Source organism: Pelophylax lessonae (genome assembly GCF_965119305.1).
Source record: "Pelophylax lessonae genome assembly, chromosome: 12".
NCBI lineage: Eukaryota > Metazoa > Chordata > Amphibia > Anura > Ranidae > Pelophylax > Pelophylax lessonae.
In genome coordinates, this window is record NC_138779.1 from 202,957,868 (window position 1) to 202,983,371 (window position 25,504).

At 39.2% G+C, this 25,504-nt stretch overlaps 2 protein-coding genes across 2 annotated transcripts in view; both read left to right on the plus strand.

The window, feature by feature from the left end:
* Positions 1-25,504, plus strand: part of LOC309568338 (uncharacterized protein) — a gene marked incomplete at its 5' end in the record, with an annotated part of 103,216 nt that overhangs the window by 2,683 nt on the left and 75,029 nt on the right. The window lies entirely within an intron of this gene.
* On the plus strand, positions 70-23,732 carry LOC309568339 (uncharacterized protein; the record flags this gene model as incomplete). Its single annotated transcript, XM_082274002.1, has 5 exons — positions 70-76; positions 3,127-3,165; positions 7,022-7,115; positions 11,943-12,081; positions 23,449-23,732. The coding sequence occupies 5 exons, from the start codon at positions 70-72 to the stop codon at positions 23,596-23,598; spliced, it is 429 nt and encodes a 142-aa protein (XP_082130128.1). The 3' UTR covers positions 23,599-23,732.

The window sequence follows — 25,504 nt, forward strand, 5'->3', positions numbered from 1 at the left end:
TAGAAACATGTTTATTATGTATTTATTTATTTTTTTTAATTATAGGTTATAATAAAACTGCCTGATTAAATGCCAGGTAAAAGTAAAATAAAAAAAAAAAAAAAAAAAAAAAAAGAGTGATGAAAGCAATGTTTTTTTTTTGTTTTGTTTTTTTTTGTTTTTTTAAATTATAGGTTATAATAAAACTGCCTGATTAAATGCCAAGTAAAAGTAAAATAAAAATAAAATAAAATAAAATAAAAAAGGAGGGATGAAAGCAATGTTTTTTTTTTGTTTTTGTTTTTTTTAAATTATAGATTATAATAAAACTGCCTGATTAAATGCCAGGTAAAAGTAAAATAAAAATAAAATAAAATAAAAAAAGGAGGGATGAAAGCAATGTTTTTTTTTTTTTGTTTTTGTTTTTTTAAATTATAGGTTATAATAAAACTGCCTGATTAAATGCCAGGTAAAAGTAAAATAAAAATAAAAAAAGAGTGATGAAAGCAATGTTTTTTTTAATTATAGGTTGTAATAAAACTGCCTGATTAAATGGCAGGTAAAAGTAAAATAAAAATAAAATAAAATAAAATTAAAAAAAAGAGGGATGAAAGCAATGTATTTTTTAAATTATAGGTTACAATAAAACTGCCTGATTAAATGCCAGGTAAAAGTAAAATAAAAATAAATAAAAAAGAGGGATGAAAGCAATGTTTTTGAATTATAGGTTATGATAAAACTGCCTGATTAAATGCCAGGTAAAAGTAAAATAAAATAAAATAAAAAAGAGGGATAAAAGCAATGTATTTTTTTTTTGTTTTTGTTTTTTTAAATTATAGGTTATAAAAAAACTGCCTTATTAAATGCCAGGTAAAAGTAAAATAAAAACAATATAAAATAAAAAAAAGAGTGATGAAAGCAATGTTTTTTTTTTTTAAATTATAGGTTATAATAAAACTGCCTGATTAAATGCCAGGTAAAAGTAAAATAAAAATAAAATAAAATAAAAAAGAGGGATGAAAGCAATGTTTTTTTTTGTTTTTGTTTTTTTAAATTATAGGTTATAATAAAACTGCCTGATTGAATGCCAGGTAAAAGCAAAATAAAAATAAAATAAAAAAAGAGTGATGAAAGCAATGTTTTTTTTTTTAATTATAGGTTATAATAAAACTGCCTGATTAAATGCCAGGTAAAAGTAAAATAAAAATAAAATAAAATAAAAAAAGAGTGATGAAAGCAATGTTTTTTTTTTTTAAATTATAGGTTATAATAAAACTGCCTGATTAAATGCAAGGTAAAAGTAAAATAAAAATAAAATAAAATAAAAAAAGAGTGATGCAAGCAATTTTTTTTTTAATTATAGGTTATAATAAAACTGCCTGATTAAATGCCAGGTAAAAGTAAAATAAAAATAAAATAAAAAAAAAGAGTGATGAATGCAATGTTTTTTTTTTGTTTTGTTTTTTTAAATTATAAGTTATAATAAAACTGCCTGATTAAATGGCAGGTAAAATAAAATAAAAATAAAATAAAAAAGAGTGATGAAAGCAATGCTTTTTTTTAGTTTTGTTATTGTTTTTTTTAAATTATAGGTTATAATAAAACTGCCTGATTAAATGCCAGGTAAAAGTAAAATAAAAATAAAATAAATAAAAATAAAAAAAGAGGGATGAAAGCAATGTTTTTGTTTTTGTTTTTGTTTTAAATGATAGGTTATAATAAAACTGCCTGATTAAATGCCAGGTAAAAGTAAAATAAAAATAAAATAAAATAAAAAAGAGGGATGAAAGCAATGTTTTTTTTTTAATTATAGGTTATAATAAAACTGCCTGATTAAATGCCAGGTAAAAGTAAAATAAAAATAAAATAAAATAAATAAAAATAAAAAAAGAGGGATGAAAGCAATGTTTTTTTTTTTTTTTTTTTTTTTTTAAATGATAGGTTATAATAAAACTGCCTGATTAAATGCCAGGTAAAAGTAAAATAAAAATAAAATAAAATAAAAAAGAGGGATGAAAGCAATGTTTTTTTTTAATTATAGGTTATAATAAAACTGCCTGATTAAATGCCAGGTAAAAGTAAAATAAAAATAAAATAAAATAAATAAAAATAAAAAAAGAGGGATGAAAGCAATGTTTTTTTTTTTTTTTTTTTTTTAAATGATAGGTTATAATAAAACTGCCTAATTAAATGCCAGGTAAAAGTAAAATAAAAATAAAATAAAATAAAAAAGAGTGATGAAAGCAATGTTTTTTTTTTTTTTTTTTTTAAGCAAATGGTGATAAAAACTTTATCCATGAGTCTGCTTTTATCCTTATATTGTGCTAAATCATCTTCCCGCCATGGTTAAAAACAGCAAGGTATAAAGTAGATGAACACCCTAAATTAATGACATTTTGTTTGCCAAAGCACTGTGTCTCATAAACATCTGGCAAGGTTACATTTGTGTTACTTTTATATCTGCTCTTTGGAGAAAGGTAATAAAACCTCCGGCAATTGATATGTTGTAGATAGGTATTCTAATTTTAATCTTAATGGGTAACTCCACTTTCATGGGGGAAAAAAATAGCAAATAAAAGAAAAAAACAATATAGTGTATGCAATTGCGACACAAATCATATTGTAATTGAATGTTATTAAAAATGACCTTTCCTTTTCAATCTACAGCCACTGTAATTTTCTGAAATTGCATTGCAATATGTCTACCTGGAGGTGTTCTGTACACAGAATGTATACGGACCACACCCCCAGAAGCATCATTTCCTGCTTGCTTGATTGGCTCACTGATTTTCACAGAAGTCTGCACTAAGATACAAGTTAGATTTCTGGCATCCCCTGCAACAAAAATGTCATTTTTGGTGAGATACTCCCAATAGGAACACGTCTAAAGGGATGCACATGGAGCGGAGACAGAGCTGTCATCAGCCTGCTTAGCGGATCGATCCCCCCCCCCCCCCCCCCCCCGCTGAGCAGAACGGACCTTGTCAGACGGCGCACCGTGTGAAAGGACCCTAACACAGTATAAATTTTTTTTTTTTTGCCATTTCACAATCTACACCTATTGACACTGTATGACAATAATATAACAGAATTATATTTTATGTGCTATTTATAGTTTTCATAATTCAGTTTTTTTCCCTTTCACAGATAACAATACAGAAGAGAAAACTCTGCTTTGCGGCAAAGGTATAATATGTATGTCTGCCTGTTTGTCTATTTATAGACCTGAATAACTAATGGATTGGTTAGTGATAAAGATACCACATATTGGGACCAGGGGTGTTTTTTCAGCGGGAAAGTGGGGGAACGCAGTTCCGGAACCTCCAGTCTGAATGTATGCAATGTCAAAGGGGTGCTGGGGCCAGTGGGGTGAGCTGAAGAGCCTATTGATGCTGGCTGCTGGGGGATCTATTGTTGCTGGGGTGAATATATTGTGAATATAGCTTATGGAGTTCCCTCCGCCAAGTTCACCATAAACCTGCCAAGTGCATTCAATAGGAAACCTCCTTCTGCGATCCTCCTCTCAGTCCAGATTTAAAACAATATCTCCCCTTCAGTATACTCAGGCATCAAACAGTTTGGGTACCATGAAAGAGAAAAGCAAAACCATAGTGCTCTCTATTTTTACAACCATTATTTGTGCCCAAACAACTTAAAACACTTAGAAGATAAACAAAACTGCAGGGCTTATGCTGTATGTAACAATCATGGTTCACCACATCACATTCATAGATGGCCGCCAAATGACGTCACAGGCTCAGATCCTCCCTAGGCCTACTGATGAAGCCCAATCACAGAACGTAACACGTATAGGTCGGAGGAGCTAAGCCAATGATGTCATAAGCCTTGTCTCCCCTTCAGTATACTCAGGCATCCAACTGTATGGGTACCATGAAACAGAAAAGGCAAAATCATAGTGCTCTCTATTTTTACAACCATTATTTCTGCCCAAATAACTTAAAACACTTAGAAGATAAACAAAACTGCAAGACTTATGCTGTGTGTAACAATCACGGCTCACCACATCACATTCATAGATGGCCGCCAAATGACGTCACGGGCTCAGCTACTCCCTAGGCCTACTGATGAAGCCCAATCACAGAGCGTAACACGTATAGGTAGGAGGAGCTAAGCCAGTGATGTCATAAGCCTTGTCATTTTTTTATCTTGTAAGTGTTTAGCTTATGGAGTTCCCTCTGCCAAGTCCACCATAAACCGGCCAAGTGCATTCAATAGGAAACCTCCTTCTGCGATCATCCTCTCAGCTCAGATTTAAAACAATATCTCCCCTTCAGTATACTCAGGCATCAAACAGTATGGGTACCATGAAACAGAAAAGCAAAATCATAGTGCTCTCTAATTTTACAACCATTATTTGTGCCCAGATAACTTAAAACACTTAGAAGATAAACAAAACTGTAGGGCTTATGCTGTATGTAACAATCATGGCTCACCACATCACATTCAAAGATGGCCGTCAAATGATGTCATGGGCTCAGTTTCTTCCTTAGGCCTACTGAGGAAGCCCAATAACAGAGTGTAACACGTATAGGTCGGAGGAGCTAAGCCTTGACGTTTTTTTTTATCTTATAAGTGTTTAGCTTATGGAGTTCCCTCCGCCAAGTCCACCATAAACCGGCCAAGTGCATTCAATTGGAAACCTCCTTCTGTGATCCTCCTCTCAGTCCAGATTTAAAACAATATCTCCCCTTCAGTATACTCAGACATCAAACAGTAGGGGTACCATGAAACAGAAAAGAAAAAACCATAGTGCTCTCTATTTTTACAACAATTATTTGTGCCCAAATAACTTAAAACACTTAGAAGATAAACAAAACTGCAGGGCTTATGCTGTATGTAACAATCATGGCTCACCACATAACATTCAAAGATGGCCGTCAAATGACATCACAGGCTCAGATCCTCCCTAGGCCTACTGATGAAGCCCAATCACAGAGTGTAACACGTATAGGTCGGAGGAGCTAAGCCAATGATGTCATAAGCCTTGTCTCCCCTTCATTATACTCAGGCATCAAACAGTATGGGTACCATGAAACAGAAAAGCAAAACCATAGTGCTCTCTATTTTTACAACCATTATTTGTTCCCAAATAACTTAAAACACTTAGAAGATAAACAAAACTGCAAGACTTATGCTGTATGTGACAATCACGGCTCACCACATCACATTCATAGATGGCCACCAAATGACTTTACAGGCTCAGCTCCACCCTAGGCCTACTGATGAAGCCCAATCACAGAGCGTAACACGTATAGGTAGGAGGAGCTAAGCCAGTGATGTCATAATCCTTGTAGTTTTTATCTTGTAAGTGTTTTAGGTTATTTGGACGCAAATAAAGTTTGAAAAAATAGAAAGCACAATGGTTCTGCTTTTCTGTTTTATGGTATCCATACCGTATGATGCCAGAGTATACTGAAGGGGAGAAATTGTTTTGAATCTGGACTGAGAGGAGGCTCAGAGAAGAAGGTTTCCTAATGGACACTTGCCAGATTTATTTGGTGTAATAAGTGAGTTATGACCCATTTATGAGGTCTAAGAAGGGGGTGAGCATGTTTTTCACCTGTTTGGTGGAGGCACCTTTGACACTAGATAAAGATTAAAGATATTTGAGTCATAAATTGCACAGTGGTTTTTAATCAATATATCACAGTCACTAAGGACTGATTTGAGACCTTAGTTTTCTTATGACATTTTTTCACAGTGATTAATATTGTTGTGCTACACTATTTTAGCAGTATTTATTTCTCTAGGAGATGTTGTGAAATCACCTTCACAGTGTTTGAGCAAGCAACAATCTATTGGTATCTTGATCACTAATAATATTGGCAAAGGTTGCACTGTTTGTATTTGGTTTTGACTTTTGCAGCAATTGTTTTCTTATTCTGGGTCACAATCTTGTGCAATGTCCTTTTGTCTCTTATCTCTCAGTTGATTGTAACGACTGCACTTATGCTTATCAGAATACCTTTTGTTCCAGAAACGGTATATGTCGTCATACCTTTTAATACTGTACCTGGCAACACTACAAATACATTTGCAACTTCAGTCATAGAGGCACCAGCTAAGCGGGCACCAAGAATTTGCCCTCTTTGAAGCTCAGTAAGCTCTGACATGACTCCGTATTACTAGCAGCGCACGCAGTGAAGGAGGAAAGTGAGGGTTCCCATCTGTTAGCTATGTGTCTCATCACACAGAGGAAGCAAAAAAATGTTACATCACTTCCAATACGAAACATGTCATCACTTTCACACCTACAAATCATGTAGTGTTTACATATTTTTGTCCAACCCCTGTATATCTGCTATTTTACAAATTGATTTCCAGGTTTTGAAGCTAATTCTTGCATAGGAGTCATCATACTTCTTAAAATGTTTCTCTTGCAGAAGAGTGAGAATAAATAAAGTGTCAAATGAAGTTAAACTAAGCTATATCTGTCTATCTATCTGTCTATCTGTCTATCTGTCTATCTGTCTATCTATCTATCTATCTATCTATCTATCTATCTATCTATCTATCTATCTATCTATCTATCTATCTATCTATCTATCTATCTATCTATCTATCTATCTATCTATCTATCTATCTATCTATCTGTCTATCTGTCTATCTATATATCCATCAATCAATCCGTCTATCTGTCTATCCATCAATCAATCTGTCTATCTGTCTATCCATCAATCAATCCGTCTATCTGTCTATCCATCAATCAATCCGTCTATCTGTCTATCCATCAATCAATCCGTCTATCTGTCTATCCATCAATCAATCCGTCTATCTATCTATCTATCTATCTATCTATCTATCTATCTATCTATCTATCTATCTATCTATCTATCTATCTATCTATCTATCTATCTATCTATCTATCTATCTATCTATCTATCTATCTATCTATCTATCTATCTATCTATCTATCTATCTATCTATCCATCTGTCTGTCTGTCTATCTATATATCCATCTGTCTGTCTGTCTGTCTATCTATCTTTATCTATCTATATATTTTTTTTTTTTTTCCTACAGAGGACAACGTAAGAAGGTTTGATTTGCTGATCGGAATAGTATGTGGAATTGCCATTGCCATTTTCTTTATTCTGGCTTCAAAACTGATTGCCAGGTGAGTAAAATAATAATTGTAAATACTATTATTGTTGTAGCATCACTGGGTATAACTTAGTCTAAAATTCATATACTGTGAGATCGTTTAAAATTGTTTTACAATTATTTGCAGAATAAACCAAAAAAAAAAAAAAAAAACCTACAGTTTTAAGTTTGTTACTTTTTTATTAATGTTAATTCTCTATTTTATTATTTTCTAATTTTTATAAAAGTGCTGCAGACAGTGGGCAACAAGGGTCAAAATAATACATGAAACAATGGACAATGGGGGGGGGGGGGTGCTCTTTTGGTTTATCTTTTTTGGTTTTATTTATTTATTTATTTTTTTTTTGTCTAATGTACTTTTAAATTTACATTCACCAATGGAATGCAACCATGCAGGAGATCCACTGGTTTCAAGCATGTAAGGTCTTCTGCTTAATGTCAAGAGGAAGGGGTTGGCACGGGAACCTTGGTCTTTCTATGTACCTACAATGGAAACACTTGGGACGGGAATAATTCCATTATTTATAGCCCTCATGGCTAAAGATGTGTGCGGCATTTTGTGGAGCTTGATGTACTGTACACTATGAACTGGTGGTTTGATATTGGCCGCTGAGGAGAAAAACAATTTAAGTGATATCATTCTGCCCACCAAATTTAAAGCTTTAAAAAGCACTTTGATGATTCTACTATCAAGTAAAGTAGTCCAGACATTTCATGTTGTTTTAGGACATATATGTTTAGGACACTGCAATAGTTGTTATTTTGACCCATTTTTTCCCTTTTTTCTAAAAAAAAAAAAAAAACGCAAACAACAACAAAATACACAAAAAAGGGAAATAGCAAGGAAAAGAATATGTATATTAACTGGAGTATTTATTTTTAAGTTTTTTTTTTTTTTTAATCATCATTAATCGCCATTATCAGGGATCTTGATCATACATACTTTGATGAAGAAGAAAAAAAAGAGTAAACAGTTAACAAAGTTTATTTAAGGGACTGTTCATTTTTTTCATATTTTTTTTTTTTTTTTTACCTTTTTTTCTGTTTCAAGTATTTTATTGAATAGTGCAAGTAAGTAACAACGTTTGACATACAGAATAATGCAAGGTAATGTAAACAAAGCTCGGTAACAGAGCATGACCAATAACTCTAACTACAGCAAATTGTGAGGGTTAGTAGACAAGGGGCAGTAAAATGGGTGGTCACGAGAGAGTAGTGATTGGCATCGCCAACCCATCGGCACCCCATATAGGGAGCACACTGTGCCTAGGTGGGGAGGCAAAACCAACCAATTGTTAAACTAAGAGGGAACAGTACCCAAGTCTACCGTACTGTGTGGGAAGAGGCAGGGGGATGAGAGGAACCTCACGGGTATCTACCAAACAGGAAAAACATGGGCTACAGTCAGCCAGAATGAGGGAACAAGTCAAACTTTTTTTCATATTTTTATATTATATTGTTACATATTACCAACTATCTGATATCTATACCAACAAAACAAAAAAAGCACTATAAAAATATCAAGTTGTTATTCATACATTTTTTTGTTGTGTTAAATGAATGCAAACAAACAACAACATACACCACAAAGTCTAAAAATATAGTAGTAACTAAAAAAAAAAAAAAAAAAAGCTTTTAAAAGCCTTGAACCATAATTTTGCCACCACTGTATTTTGCCTATAGGAAAAATGTCGGCTTATCGGAATTAGTTAATTTTACAATGACTACTCACAGGGCCGCCATCAGGGGGGACAGCCCATACCCATGTAGGGGGCCCCGGCGTCCCAAGGGGCCAGGCAGTGACGTATCATCTATGGGTGCAAAATGTCACGAGGGGGGTGGGGCCCACAGTGCGCTGACACACTGCACCCATGGATGGATATTGGTAATACAGTGGCAATCTACATGCCTCAGGCATTACAGCTGTAGATCTCAATGCCCTGCCTGGCTCCTATCACAGCATCCTGCCATCCGGGAGTTGTGGGCATCATGTTACGGGCAGCTGTCTGTGGGCAGGTTTGGGCTCACTGGGGGGGGGCAGGGCGATGATGTCAGCAAGAGCCCAGTAAAGAAGGAAACTGCAATGTATGCCGCTGAGATCTGTAAGTAGAGGGAGATATTGTGCAGACTGACACTGTGACACAGACTGTCCTCAGGGGGATATTGTGCAGATTGACCTAGGGGATTTTGTACTGGGAGCTAACTGATCTGGGGGGATATTGTACCGGGAGCTAACTGATCTGGGGGTAATGTACTGGGGTACCCCTAGTGCAATCAACCCCATCCAGGTCAGTCTGTCCCCAGATTACCAGGTCAGTCTGTCCCCAGATTAGTTAGCTCACAGGAAAATATCCCCTCCAGATCAGTTAGCTCCCAGTATGTATATTTGGGGTGTCTCTTCTGGATTGGGATGTTTCTTTGCTATATAGGGATATCTCTTTGCTGGATTGTGCTATTTCTTTGCTATATGGGGATGTCGCTTTGCTGGATTTGGCTTGATTGGATTGGGTCATCTTTTTGCTAAATATTTGTGTCTTTATCTTTGCTGGATTGGAATGTTTCTTTGCTATATGGGGATATCTGTTTGCTTGATTGGGCCATCTCTTTTCTGGATTAATGGGTCTTTGCTGACTGCATGGGGCTGTTTCTTTGCTGGATTGGGCCATCTCTATGCTGGATTGGTGTCTCTTTGCTGAATATATGGGGATGTCTATGTTGTATTGGGATGTCTCTTTTCTGGATTGGGATGTCTTTTTGTTGAATATATGGGGATGTCTCTACTGGATTGGGATGTCTCTTTGCTGGATTGGTATGTCTCTTGAATATATGGGGCTGTCTCTTTCCTGAATTGGGATGTTTCTTTGCTGAATATATTGGGATGCCTCTTTTCTGAATATATATTGGAAGAATGAACTTAAGTGCTCTTTGTTTTTAGTAATTTTCTTAGATCTGTTAGGGAGGATAGTTTGGGGGAGGGGGGCACTGAAAAGACAGTGCATTTAGTGTTAGTGTAGGGTCCTGCTCAAAACAGTCTACCTTGTTGTGATGGCAGGCATCATATTTTTTTGGCCAAACTATGTTAAAACTAAAGTGGATGCATTGAAGCACTCGGTGGGATGGCCAGTGAGTGAATTTGGTGGGATGGCCAGTGGGTGGATTTGGTGGCACAGCCAGTGGGCAGATTTGGTAGGATGGCCAGTGGGCGGGCCCTGGGGAATATTGATGGTCAGGCCTAAAGTTGTGTAAGTTGTGTAGGGGGCCCCAAAATATCTGATGGCTGCCCTGCCTACTCATACTAGAGCTGAGGTCCCTGTAAACTCAGTTCCCTTATCTGAAAGCAGCAGTGTTGGGATGGAATCATTGCTAGGAAGATCCTGCCATAGGCACCTGTTTATTTTATGAGTATCTATGAAAAGACATCCCCAAAAAACAAGTCTTTCACAGCATGGTTGCTTCATAAATTGGTCCAGACCTTAAACAGCCTATTCAGCTGTGTGTTGTGGGCTGTAAACCATGCAATACCCTCCCATGAGTATGTTGAAAGAGTTTAACACTGTACTGATGAATCTTGTAAAATAACCACCAGTGTATTTTTTAAATATAGTTGAAGCTTGTAAAATAACCACCAGTGTATCTATTAACCACATCCTTCCCGCCCACCGTCAAATGACGGCGGAGCAGTGCACCTATTGTTCTGGGATGCCGTCATATGACGGCGCGCCAGAACAGCCTCTCTCGTGCACCCACAGGGGCGCGCAGAGCGGCAATCGTGGCCGTGCCGTGTCCTAGCATGACTCTTTACCCATGTGATCGGTTGACATGACATGACTCTTTACCCATGTGATCGGTTGTGTCCAATCACAGCCGGTCACATGTAAATGAGGAAGTACCGTTATTCGGCTCTCCTCACCTCACACTGTCAGAGTGAGGCGAGGAGAGTCGATCAGCGACTCCGCCTCACAGGGGAGACAAGAACATGTAATCAGGGCACTGATCATCAGTGCCCTGATTATAGAAAATTGCAATAGAGTGCCAATCAGTGCCCACCATCAATGCCCACAGTGCCCACCATCAGTGCCCACAATCAGTGCCCATAGTGCTGCCAGTCAGTGCCCATCATTGCCTGCTTATCTAGGCACTGATGGGCACTGACTGGCAGCACTATGGGCACTGACTGTGGGCACTGATAGTGCCGGCCGTATGTGCTCATCAGTGTCACCCACCAGTGCCCATCAGTGCCGCCCATCAGTGCCCATCAGTGCTGCCCATCAGTGACGCCTCTCAGTGTCCATCAGTGCCACCTCTCAGTGCCCATCAGTGCCGCCTCTCAGTTCTCATCAGTGCCGCCTGTCATATTAGTACCTCCTAATTAGTGCCACCTCATCAGTGCCCATAAGTGCTACCACATCAGTGTCCATAAGTGCCACCTCATCAGTGCCCATCAGTGCAGCCTATCAGTGCCCATCAGTGCTGCCTCATCAGCGCACATCAGTGAAGGAGAAAAAATATTTATTTTCAAAATTTACTCACAGAAAATAAGAAAAGCTTTTTTTTTTTTCAAAATTTTCTGTCTTTTTTTTCTGTAAGAAATAAAAAACCCAGCGGTGATTAAATACCACCAAAAGAAAAGTCTATTTGTGTGAAAAAAATTATACAAATTCCATACGAGTACAGTGTAGCATGATCGCGCAATTGTCATTCAAAATGTGAGAGTGCTGAAAGCTGAAAATTGGCCTGGGGGTGAAAGTGTACTGTATTGAAGTGGTTAAATATAGTTACTAAAATAGAAATCTACCACAACATTGCATATACATTAACTAATCACTCATATTACTTATAGGAAATATTTCAAAATGGACATATGTTTATGTGTACATACGAAGTATGATCCAACTGAGGAACCTCCCGAAGAAGACAAAGTGGAGGAAAATGCTAACGAAGTGTACATGAATGTTGGCAAACCAAAGCCCATAAACAAGGTCAGTAGAGTAATGGATGGTCCTATTGCTAAACTTCCTTCTATACAATATTTACTGCAGTCCAAGGCAGAGTTTGTGGGTAGGAAGATCAGGCAAAACAGCAGCAGAGTTGGGTGCGGACACCCTTACGTCCCATTCTAGCTTCCTGCATGAACCCAAAATGTCTTGGATTGCTCCATTTGAAAATCATACATTTGGCCTTTGGACCTGCAATCCTTATAATACTTTAAACCTCTTTGTTTTGCACCTTTTCCCTGTACCTCTTGTTTCCCAATAATATTTGGCAAATGTGGTATAGTGCCATACATCATTCCAGTCTAAAAATCTGTTCTATGGAGCCTGCTCAGAATATAGAGGTAGAATTGTGTATCTCAAAGCACATAGTATATACTTCCATATACTACATCTGCTTGGCTGGAGAGATTGCAGTTGCTGTTTGCAGGAAAATAATGGATATTTCTTTTCTTATGAAAACAAACTTAGCGTACCCCTCATTCCGTAATGTCAGGACCCCCTGGAGACCTATCCCAAGCCACAAGCCCCCACTTCGAGCGGAAGGGTAGGACCACCCCAGGCCACCCCAAAAGGGAACAATACTGTGGCCGGGCACGCCCCCCCCCCACTCTCCATAGGTGCCGGGACCCAGCCCCCAAGGTACTCCCTAATGGATATTTCAAGCTGAAAGCTGATTGGTAAAAATATAGTGTTCAGCTCTCTCCTCACTTCTAGCCAATGTATCATTTTCCTAAACATAAGGTCTATGACCCAGTTATACTTGCTGTCATTTTTGGTCCTCTAATCTTCTGCTTTGCCAATTCCAGTGAAAGAGATTGATCAGCTAAAATCACTCGGCATGCCCCGTCATGCCAGGGTAATGATGTCTACTTTGTAATCAGTACAGGACCAAAAGAATGGCATATATTAAAGGAAATATGCAGCATCCATCTCATGGGGATAGGATGTTGGCCCATCCAGAAATAGCCTCCAAAAATAGCCTCCTACTTTGTAGGACTGAAAAATGTAGGTATAAAATGCTGGGCCATGGGTGAAGTACTGTACACTATATTACCAAAAGTATTGGGACGCCTGCCTTTACTGTACATGCAATGAACTTTAATGGCATCCTTGCGTTAGTCCGTAGGGTTCAATATTGAGTTTGCCCACACTTTTTAACTCTTCTAGGAAGGCCGTCCACAAGGTTTAGGAGTGTGTCTATGGGGATGTTTGACCATTCTTCAAAAGGCACATTTCTGAGGTCAGGCACTGTTGTTGGGAAAGAAGGCCTGGTTTCGCAGTCTGTAAGATCTGCCTGGAAGCAGACATATCCTTTCACTCTCTCCTTTTCTTAATTTCATCAGTTATGCTCCACTGATCCTTCCCTTTATCAAAGATCATGTGACAAAATGCTTTTTTGAATCTCCAAGCATTCTGTCACTTGACCAGTTGTTTCGGGATCTCAGCGTAAAGGAGAGTTAGTACTCCTGTCTTTTTTTGTTATCTGGGGCTCCATTTTACATTTTCTACAAATGTGAGTGTATTAAACATACAAATAATATACGCAAAACAAAAACAAAACAAACAAAATTAAAGTTTTTTTTTTTTCTTTCTTTTAAAAAATGGTATCACACTAGGGCGGATGTGCGCTCTCTGCTTTCTTTGTTTTACTCAGATGCATCTCCGCCATCCAGTGGAACATTGAGAGAGCTGCAGAGCCACAGTGATTGATGATTATCATACTAAGTGAGCTACAACTACCAGCATGCTGTGGGGAGGGGGTTTGATCTGTGAAATTTCTAGCTGTTTGGAGTGTTCAATTTTATAACTGATGAAATCCCTATACAAATGGCTTACTTGGGATAAGTTGGTATAAAGGTATTTCCAAAGTAAATAACTGAATAGTTTAAATTTGAGGTGCTACCTTTAATAGTGATGTTTGTTCATATATGTGCATATAACATAGTGAACTTATTTCCACAAACAATCAACAGCAATATATATATATATATATATATATATATATATATATATATATATATATATATATATATACATATATATATATATATGTGTGTATATAACTTGGTCAAAAAGTGTCCATATTTTAATTTCTTTCACTCCACGTGCTTATATGTGCTCAATTTTCTTCGAAATCGTGCTCCTTAATGGTGCTTCTCCACCTTCATATAAGGAGACCACTCACCAGATGAATTTGGGCCAACAGGACTCTCACCGCTTTATTTGATTTTTAACCACTTGCCGAACGCCTGCCATAATTTTACTGTGGCAGGGCAGCTCGGCTGCGACCAGTCACGTAGTAGTACGTGACTGGAGTGCATGTGGTTTCGGGGGCGCGCGCGCGGCGCCTGAGCCACGCTCCCACTGTGTTTAAACGCAGCGGGAGGAGGGCCGCAGGAGGAGTGGCGGCAATTGCCGCTGCCCTCCCGTGATCCTCCAGGAAACCAAGAGAAGACCCGCCTGCTCATGTAAACAAAGCAGGCGGATCTTCTCTCAGACAGGCAGAGAGAGCAGAAGTTTCAGCTAAGCTGAAACTGCGATCTGTTTGTGCCTGTCACAGAACCCCCCCACACACACACACACAGTCAGTAAGCACATTAGGCATACATTAACCCCTTTGATCACCCCAGTATTAACCCCTTCCCTGCCAGTGTCATTTATACAGTAACAGTGCATATTATTTAGCAGTAGCACTGATTACTGCATTAGTGTCACTGGTCCCAAAAAAGTGTCAAAAATGTCAGTTAGGTGTCCGATCTGTCCACTGCATTGTCGCAGTCTCGCTAAAAATCACAGATCGCCGCATTGGGATAAGTTGGTATAAAGATATTTCCAAAGTAAATAAATGAATAGTTTAAATTTGAGGCGCTACTTTGAATAGTGATCATATACGTGCATATAACATAGTGAACTTAATACCACAAACAAGCAACAACAATCTATATTTAAATATAAGTCCAAAAATCTATCCCGTAGTTTGTAAACGCTATAACTTTTGCGCAAACCAATTAAAATACGCTTTTTGGGATTTTTTTTAATCAAAAATATGTAGCAGAATACAAACTGGCCTAAACGGATAAAAAAAAAAATTACATTTTAAAAAATTTTTTATTGGGAATGTTGTCAGAATATTTATACTGCTCTGAATATCACAGTGTCTATTTATGTCAATAAGCAAAGATCTGTGAGGTAGGAGAATCTCAACTTATTTCCACAAATCAATATGTAGCGAATTATTTTTAATTGATTAATTTATTTTTAAAAGCATATACCAATCTTAGTGAGGACAGTCTACAGTAAGGAATATATATATATATATATATATATATATATAAGAATATTTATTCACAAGACATGTATTCACAATATATGATCAAACTGGAAATGACACAAAAAGATAACTTTACATAAATACAAACTTCAAACAATCAATGCAATGTGAAATGTAGCTCAACAATGAAAGTAAAAATAAAGCAAGATTACCTTTTCTCAGGTATAGCATAAACCATAGGTAAGTATTCTATATAAACAGACCACAATTATCTGCGAATTGCACATCCGATAGTCACTCCACTGCAGATGAAGCGAGAATAAGCTATGCAAAACGGGAGACTAAAATCGCAAATAATGCGCTAAATCTGATATTAATAAAAATGTATAAAAACAAAAATCAGCTTTTTAGAGAAAAATCTGATATGGTTTATACGGCTGGGATTGTAATCGTATTACCCTTAAATATGCAATATAAAACATATAAGGAAGGAAATAAACAATATTGAATAAACTCAAATGAACACAGCAAGGTATATTTACCATACTTAAGATGGCTGCTAGCTTCAAATGGTCGTTACCAGAGTCCTTAAGATGGATGCCTTCTTGAAATGGTGGCCAGTGAGGGAGGAGTTTCGTTTGGCGTCCCTCAAAGCTTCAGCTAAATGATGGAGAAAGATGGAGTATGTCTAGATGAGTATATAGATGGATGTAGTAGTGTGTATGTTGTAGGTGTAATGTGTGTTGTCAGTGATGTAATGTCTCACATCTGGGTTCTCCTTTTTATATGGTATTGAACAAAGGACTATTCAAATTACCATAAGTTAAACCCAGAGGGAGGAACATTATCCCCATTGGTTGGGATATTCTACCCATTAACTGGTGAGATCATAGTCACACCTCTTCAATCATGCCCAGTATTTTGGATAATAAAACTATATGATAATTCCTTTATATTCAAGATTAACCATAAAAGCAACATAAAAACTTGTCCATACTCTCAGTACATACATAAATGTCCATCTAATCTCCATCATGTACCCTGGCAATTATTGGATCTGAAATGGTGGCCAATAATATTTATTTTTAATACAATACATATATTTATATTGGAAAATACTGAGTTACCCCGAGACTGCATTTAGTAGCATCTCCAAAGGGGGCAGTATTGTACTGTTCATTAGATTCAGCATATAAAATAATTACCACTATTATTATCTGATGACCTTTTTGACCTATTGGCTAGTGAAAGTCCATTAATTATTTGAATTCTGTCATTACTGTCAGACATAGTGTCTGGCTTGTAAGATCTATATGGCCATAAAAACTTAAACACAAACTTCTCTAAAATGAGGTAATTAGTATTCACTCTAAGTAAGATTTGTTATTTAGCAAGAATATAAACCCAACATATGGTATACAGATAATTTCTAAATATGTATATGCCTTACATAATATAATGACATGATTATTGCTAATATCTTCTCACACATGATAATGTATCTTTAAAACTTATAGTTTAAATGTCTGATAGAGTACATTGGGCTATTGTTAAAATACTTACAGACAGACTGGCACTACCATTATGTCTTATCTGATGAGATGTCCATGTACCACTTATTTACGATCAAGGAAGACAGAGATCTTCTATTGAAATTCTAGACTCCCTTGTAAGAGACATTTTGCCAAAGAACATATATGAACTTTCATTCTCCTTCAAACAAGATGGAAGCTGTGCTGTTCAAAATCTATATGCATAACACTTCACCCCTAACAGGGGATCAGGCACATGGCGGGGGATGGGCAGAAGACCTGCCTGCAATGGACACACAGATCCCAGATCCTATAGCAGCATTCCCAACCACGGGACAGCCTATAACAGACACAGCCTTAAAGGACATTGTGATGCTGCTGCGATCTTCCCTACAGGCTGACCTAGTTGCAGGATTGAGGGAATGCAGGAGGAACATACACGTGGTGGAATCTAGAGTGGATCAAGTGGAAGAACAGATGACAGATTTTGCCACATCGTTTAACACAATGGTAGATGCACATTCGTCCCAGGCCGATGATATTTCCTGGATTAAGTCCAAGTTAGCAGACCTTGAGGACCGGTCACGCCGAAGTAACCTGAAAATTCGCGGCATCCCAGAAACAGTTTCCTCGAATCAACTCCCGCACTTCGCAAAAGACCTGTTTCTGGCTGCTGTACCAGGATTTACCCCTGCGGATGTCACTATTGACCGTATTCACCGCATCCCCAAACCTCCCCATCTGCCTACAGATGTTCCAAGAGATGTGCTGCTTAAAATGCACTACTATCAAGCAAAAGAAGGCATTCTTCATGCATTTAAACTAAAAGATCAACTGCCCGAACAAGCGAAGAACTTTCAAGTTTTTCCTGACTTCTCCCGCTTCACGATGCAACGCCGCAACAACCTAATGACCGTCACCAAGGCCCTGCGCAACCATGACATTCCCTACAAGTGGAAATATCCGGCAAGCCTGCTTATCACTAAAGATAACACTACCAAAATAGTGCACACCTTGGAAGCCGGACTAGAGCTCCTGCGCACATGGGATATCATCCCTCCTCAACGCCCTGTGACCGCGCCACCTCAAAAAGCGAACACCTCGCTGGGCTGGTCCAGACCCCCTACGGATCACCGCAACAAACCCTGAAGACATCACCATGACTTTATCATACTCAACGACCGTCCCTGGTCCGATGCACTGGTACTCACCACCGTACCTTACCCTGCTACATGTTGCAGGTTATCCTGCTCGAATCCCTTCTCAGGAATTCTATTTTTTACGCCCTCCTGTGGGCCCTTTGGTTGCTCTCGTTGGAGCTTATTTTGATTAACATGCAGCGTTCATCTTTCGATTTCCCTGACTCTTATGACAACATATTACACCTGTATTTCCACTTCCCAGTGTACTTCGTTCAGGAACGACTCTCCTTTCTTGCTTATCCTTTCTCCCAGACCTGGACCTCATCGCCTCCCATCTTGAAATGTCACCTGTATCCGGTACAATTCTCAGCTCTTAACACATCCCGCCTGCTGACCACATCTCCTCTGACCCCTCTCCCATGGGATTGAAGATTTTGTCCATTAACTCCAATGGACTCAACCACCCGGCCAAAAGAAGGACTTTGTGGAAGGAAGCCATCTCCCAGAAAGCTGACATTTTAGTAGCTCAGGAAACGCACTTTCAGGCGGACGCATCTCCCTACTGTCAACACCGGAACTTTCCCCACATCTTCCTTGCCTCTGCCTCTGTTAAGAAGAACGGTATCCTGGTGGCAGTTAGAGACTCAGTGGTGTTCACCCTCAAGTCGTCCCATCTCGACCCGGAGGGTAGATATATCATCCTGATCTGTGTTATTGATAATGTGCTCTTGACATTGGTATGTTTGTATGCACCCAATTCTAAACAGATGCTCTTTATACGCAAGCTCCTCAAAAAGGCTCTGGCGTTAAGGGAAGGTCACCTCCTCCTGTGTGGGGACTTTAACTTACCCCCAGACCCGCGGGTCGATACCACCTCAGGGTGTAGCAGACGCCCGACTGGCTTGGGTAGTCTGCTGCGCCGTGAGGAGCTATTTGACGCCTGGAGATGCTTCCATGCGGAAGAGAGAGATTTTACGTTTTTCTCGACCTGCCATAGATCTTATTCCCGTATTGATCTCTTTATATTGGACTCTTGGTTGTTACACCACACATCAGAGACTAACATCCATGATATCTCCTGGTCGGACCATGCGGCCATTTCCATAACACTCCAACTGGGGAAGCTTGGTTCGGGATTCTCCACTTGGAGGTGTGACAATAGATTGCTCCAGCTCCAACAATATTCCTCCACGATCCAAGACCACCTGCAAACCTTCTTCCAGACCAATGACGATCCAAATATCTCACCTCAAATATTATGGAATGCCCACAAAGCCTTTATTAGAGGTATGTTAATCCAAATTAAGGCCAGGGACGGGAGGACACATAAGTCGTCCGTAGACTCCTTGTTGGTTGAAATCCGCAAACTGGAGGCCTCCAATAAGGCCTCTCCTACAGACGCAATTTCAGCCACCCTCACTAGACTTCGTCACGATCTACGTCTCCTTTTGATCCGAGACCATGACAAAGCTATGAGGTCCCTTAAACTGATGTTTTACTCCCAACATAACAAAGCCGGGAAATTCTTGGCTAATCGCCTGAAAGCGCGGAAAGCCAAGAGTAGAATTCCTCACATCATCCACCCGTTTACCAAACAAAAATTATTGAAACCCCAAGAAATAGCGGACGCTTTCTCGGATTATTACGGAGCATTGTATAACCTGAAAGAGGACCCCACGTGCACCACCCCCTCCGACTCAGATATACTGTCTTTCCTGTCAGAGATAAACCTCCCCTCACTGACTGATGCACAACTTATGATACTAAACTCGCCCGTTTCCCTTGATGAAATTTCCCACACTATTGGCAAACTTCCCAATGACAAATCCCCCGGACCAGACGGTTTTACTAACGAGTACTTTAAACAATTCCAAGACATCCTGTCCCCGTTCATGCTTCGCTTATACCAATCAATTTCCCAGTCAGGCTCCTTCCCCCAGGAAATGCTTCAAGCACACATAGTAGCCCTACCTAAACCTGGCAAAACCCCGGACACACCAGCGAATTTCCGCCCGATATCCCTGCTAAATGCAGACGTGAAAATTTACGCCAAAATTATTGCAATCCGTCTCTCCGCGATTCTTCCCTCCTTAATAAATCCCGACCAATTAGGCTTCATGACCAACAGACAGGCGGCAGATGCCACACGCCGAGTTATCAACTTAATTCACTATGCAGAACTGACGAAAACGCCCTCCTTACTCCTATCCATCGATGCCGAAAAGGCGTTTGATAGGGTCTATTGGAGATACATGCACTTGGTGCTGGAGAGGTTTGGATTCTCAGGCCTGATACTATCAGCCATTATGGCTCTGTATTCTCACCCATCTGCCCAAGTTTTTGTCTCGGGCATGATTTCCAAGCCATTCTCCATCACTAACGGCACACGCCAAGGCTGCCCGCTATCTCCAAGCATATTTAATCTGATGATGGAACCATTAGCAGAACGGATCAGATCCCACCCCCACATTTCGGGGTTTCGTATTAAAGGAGTCTCCCATAAGATAACCCTTTTTGCTGACGATGTCATTTTATCTGTTACCAACCCCACAGTGTCCATGCCCTTCTTACACAGACTACTTGCGGACTTCTCTTCCATTTCATATTACAAGGTGAATTTCACCAAATCACTCATTCTTAATCTGGGGGTGCAACCACGTGCTAGACAACATATGGAATCAAACTTCCCGTATATATGGACCGACCGGGATATATCCTATCTAGGTCTGAAGCTGACCCCTTCAGTTGCATCGCTAGCGGAAGCTAACTATAAACCCCTACTGTCGGCCATTCAAACAGACCTGGCCAAAAAACCCTATCAGGATCTCTCCTGGCTAGGGAAATTGGTGGCATTTAAAATGATGACCCTTCCCAAAATCCTTTACATATTCCGCACCCTTCCTGTCCCCATTCCGCCAACAATACTCAAGTCCCTCAATCGGGTACTTAAACAATACATTTGGCAAGGGAAGCACCCCAGGTGCTCGTGGACCCATCTTACTAAACACAAACGGGTAGGGGGGACAGGCATGATACAGCTACAAGACTACTTTTTAGCATCACAACTCACGCAACTGCCTTCGTGGTTCCCCGAAAACCCCGACATACATTGGTCCCACATAGCAGCCTCATTTAGCAAAGTGGACCGCCTTTACCTCCTATTACTAGCAGACAGCTGGAAACCTCAAAATGGACCAGACTTACTAATCTCAACTAAAACTTCCCTTGCTGCATGGAAAGAACTATGTAAACACACGGATGTCAAGGAAGCCCACTATAAACCACAACTACCCATACGATTACTAGATATCTTGATCCCCTGTCTATCCACCTCTAAGTGGAGAGACAGGGACATACACTGGATCGATGATCTCTATATAGACAACCACCTGAAAACGTTCCCTTCCCTCACCCAACAATACCACCTGCCAAAAACGGAGCTCTATAACTACAATCGCATATCCTCGTTCCTGACCAGGAATCCACCACCTGCCATTACCATTCCATATAAAGTATACCGGTTCTTCACCGATTCCAACGGATCCACCAAAGGCATAACCTTTTTCTATAATATGTTTAACGCCAAAACTTCCTTCCTTAAAACCAACCCCATGATCAAGTGGGAAACTGATCTCCAAAGGACCTTCTCCTCTCAACAGTGGATGCGAGCCTTCCGGCACTCCTACGGAGTGTCGAAATGCACCAGCCACTGGGAGCTGTCACAGAAAATCCTGTCCCGCTGGTACTTTACTCCGTATAGGCTGTCCCAATTCTACAAAACCCATTCCCCGCTCTGCTGGCGGGATTGTGGTCAAGTAGGCAACTTGTACCATATTCTGTGGACATGCAAAAACCTATCCAGCTTCTGGAACCAAACCTTCGGCCTTATCTCCTCTGTAGCGCAAACACACATCTCGCCAAACCCAGCTATGGCACTCCTTACACTGGACATTGATCTCATCCCCAATAAAGCTAGATGGGTGGTGTCACATATACTACTGGCCGCTAGGGCCACCATCACCAGGAGATGGAAAAACACAGAAGCCCCGAATCTATCGGAAGTCGTGGCTTCAGTGCGGACCACCTTTGAATTTGAAAAGTCACTGGCGATGAGATCCCAATCCTTACCATTACTTAATAATCACTGGGAACTATGGACCAAATGGAATGATAAATAATTATATGTTTCAAGTTGACATTCCCTTCTCTCTTTCGATGTGCTTTCTCATATATCACTTGTTGTCTTTATAACTTCCCTCATGTTATACTTTGTAACGCTGACTGCATTTCTTGTACATGTTGTTTAAAATCAATAAGAATTATTTGAAAAAAAAAAAAAAAAAAATCTATATGCATAAGATGGAATATACATGGCTTTTTAAATCCATTTTTTTTTCTATTATTTAATCCCCCAATAATCCTGACAATGTTTTATAGCAGAAAGTAAAAAATATGGTGTTTTTTTCAAAATTGTCGCTCTTTTTTGTTTATAGCGCAAAATATAAAAACCGCAGAGGTGATCAAATATCACCTAAAGAAAGCTCTATTTGTGGGGAAAAAAAGGACATCAATTGTATTTGGGTACAGCATCGCACAACCGCACAATTTTCCGTGAAATTAACGCAGAGCCGAATCACAAAAAACGGCATGGTCATTAAGGGGGTAAAACCTTCTGGGGCTGAAATGGTTAATCTCAACTTCAAACTCCCATCCTCAGAACAAGTTGCATATCACAAAGTATCCTCGATCTTGACAATTTTGTGTACTTTTCCTTTATAATACACCACCTGTAAAGATCCCCAAAATAAAGCATATAGGATACGATTGTGCAATATGTTTATTAAAACCTTTATTTACAATCAAATTAGTAGATAACAGACTCACATTAAAATGTGCCTCCAAGCAGCACCCACTGTAATTAGTTTAGTATGGAGTGATCAGCGCCGTCCGCTCTCCGGATCGGCGTGCGTGTCACCTGCGTTGCATTGAAACTGGAAATTGCAAACCCGGAAGTATCACGGCTATAGACCTCAATGCATTTCACCTGAAAGGTGTCATCAGGAGCATGATTTAGAAGAAAATTGAGCACATGTAAGCACGTGGTGTGAAAGAAATAAAAATATGGACACTTTTTGACCAAGTTAAATATATATTTAAATATAGATTGTTGATGATTGTTTGTGGTATTAAGTTCACTATGTTATATGCACGTATATGAACACACATCACTATTAAAAGTAGCAACTCAAATTTAAACTATTAATTTATTTACTTTGGTCCTTCCATAATTGATGGCAGCTGCACTCTAATTTAAAACTACAGGAGGCGCCATTTTTTCCTAAATCAATTCATAAAGATATTTCCACAAATTATACACTTACTCTTTCCTAATTTGTTTTGTTATCAGACATCGGAAGATGCCAAGGAGCAACAGGACTCAAACAGCAACCCAAATAACCAAGAAGAGGTTCATTACTCAAACTTCGTTTTTTCACATCAACCCACCAGAACCTTAATAATGCAACCAGAGACAGAATATTCTGAGATAGTCAAATAGGTTTGGACAGTTTATATATATTTAATAATTTTTCTGTTTGGCCCAAACTATCATTAGGACAGTCTACAAGCAAAGGAAGATACATTGGCATGGATAGTCTACAAAAGTTGAATGTTGGATGTAGCAGAGGACCTAAAGAGTAACAAAAGCCCTTTATAAAATGTGCTCTCTTTGTCCCCAGTAAAACTTTAGGGAATCATTAGAAAACCATCCACAATGACCAGGGCTTTTTTTTCTCAGAGAGTAGGTGCAAGAACTCCCCCCCCCTCTTAGTCCACCCTTGTCTCTGTGCCCTACCCTCCTCCAAGCACTGTTCCTTAGTTCCACCCCCTACTACCCTCCCAGTACTGTCCCAAGTATAATTTTGTAGTGCTAAACAATTTGTATGGAATTGTTTTTTGTCTAATAACAAGAAAAGCAGTAAAATAGATCCCCTGGAGCCAGCAACAATAGACCCCCCGAGCAACAATAGACCCCACCCCAGCAATAATAGATCCCTCACAACAATAGACTCCCTCAGAAACAATGGACCCCACCCCAACAATCGGTCACCCTGAGCAACAATAGTTCCCTCACACAACAATAGACCTCCCTCCCCAAACACACAGCAACAATGGACCACCCAACAACAAAATATCCACCCCAGCAGCAGCAACAGATATCCTAGCAGCCAGCATCAATAGACCCTCCAGCAGCCAGCAACAGTAGACCTCTACCTCAATAGTAGATCCCCACCAGCAACATAAGACCCCCAGCAGCAGCAACAATATCCCAGCAGCCAGCATCAATAGACCCTCTGGAGAGAACTGAAAATGGCTGTGCACTAAGGCTCCCCATCCCATCTGATGGAGCTTGAGAGGTCCTGCAAAGAAGAATGGGAGAAACTGCCATGGTGTGCCAAGCTTGTAGCATCATACTCAGAAAGACTTGAGGCTGTAATTGGTGCCAAAGGTGCTTCAACAAAGTGTTGAGCAAAGGCTGTGAATACTTAAGTACATGTGTTGTTGTTTTTTTTTTTTTTTTAAATAAATTTGCAAAGATTTCAAACAAACTTCTTTCACGTTGTAATTATGAGGGATTGTTTGTAGAATTTTGAGGACAATAATGAATTTAATCCATTTTGGAATAAGGCTGTAACATAACAAAATGTGGAAAAAGTGAAGCACTGTACTTTCCAGATGCACTGTATATTACAAACTAAGCAGTCATTCCATTCTGGCATGCTGATAAATCATGTGGTCCAAACGGGACCCAACTAATTATTGAAATTGCCAGCAAACCTTGCACCAGAACTTTGTTTTAACATACCAAAAGATAGCAATTAAGAGAAGTCCATTGTTAGGATTTACATATTCTTTAAACACATCAATGATAAGTCTTTCATTCAGGAAAAAGTGTTTGAATATTATCAAATTTCAGATCTGGTTTATTTGAAGAAGTCAGTATGGCAGCAACTAAGTTCTGCTTTTGTTTGTGATTAACAAGCAATCATCTTCATTATACTGTATGTGCCCAGGGAATAAGGGAGCCTGAGAGAGATCAAGACTGGAAAAACAGTTGATGGGAAAATCGGAACAAACTGAAAGGGAGGCCCGGAGTAAAGGAGAGAAGAGACATGGACTGAGGGCCGGCATGACGTTAAAGGGGTTTGGGTCAAGGAGGGGTTTTCAGCCCAGTTCGATAGAAAATGTAAGTGATGGGACTTACTTAATTGGTGTTCTGGCCAGGAATGGGTGGAGCTACAGGGAGAGGTCAGGCTAGGGGCCTTAGGAGGTCTTCAGTCTGAAGAAAGCTGCATTGGTGAAAATTAACCACCCTCCCTCCCCTTTCTTGTTTTTATGCATTTTGGTTCTGCGATCCCCCGCCATTGTTTTGGTTTTGTTTTAAAGAGCCTTTTTTCTTTTGA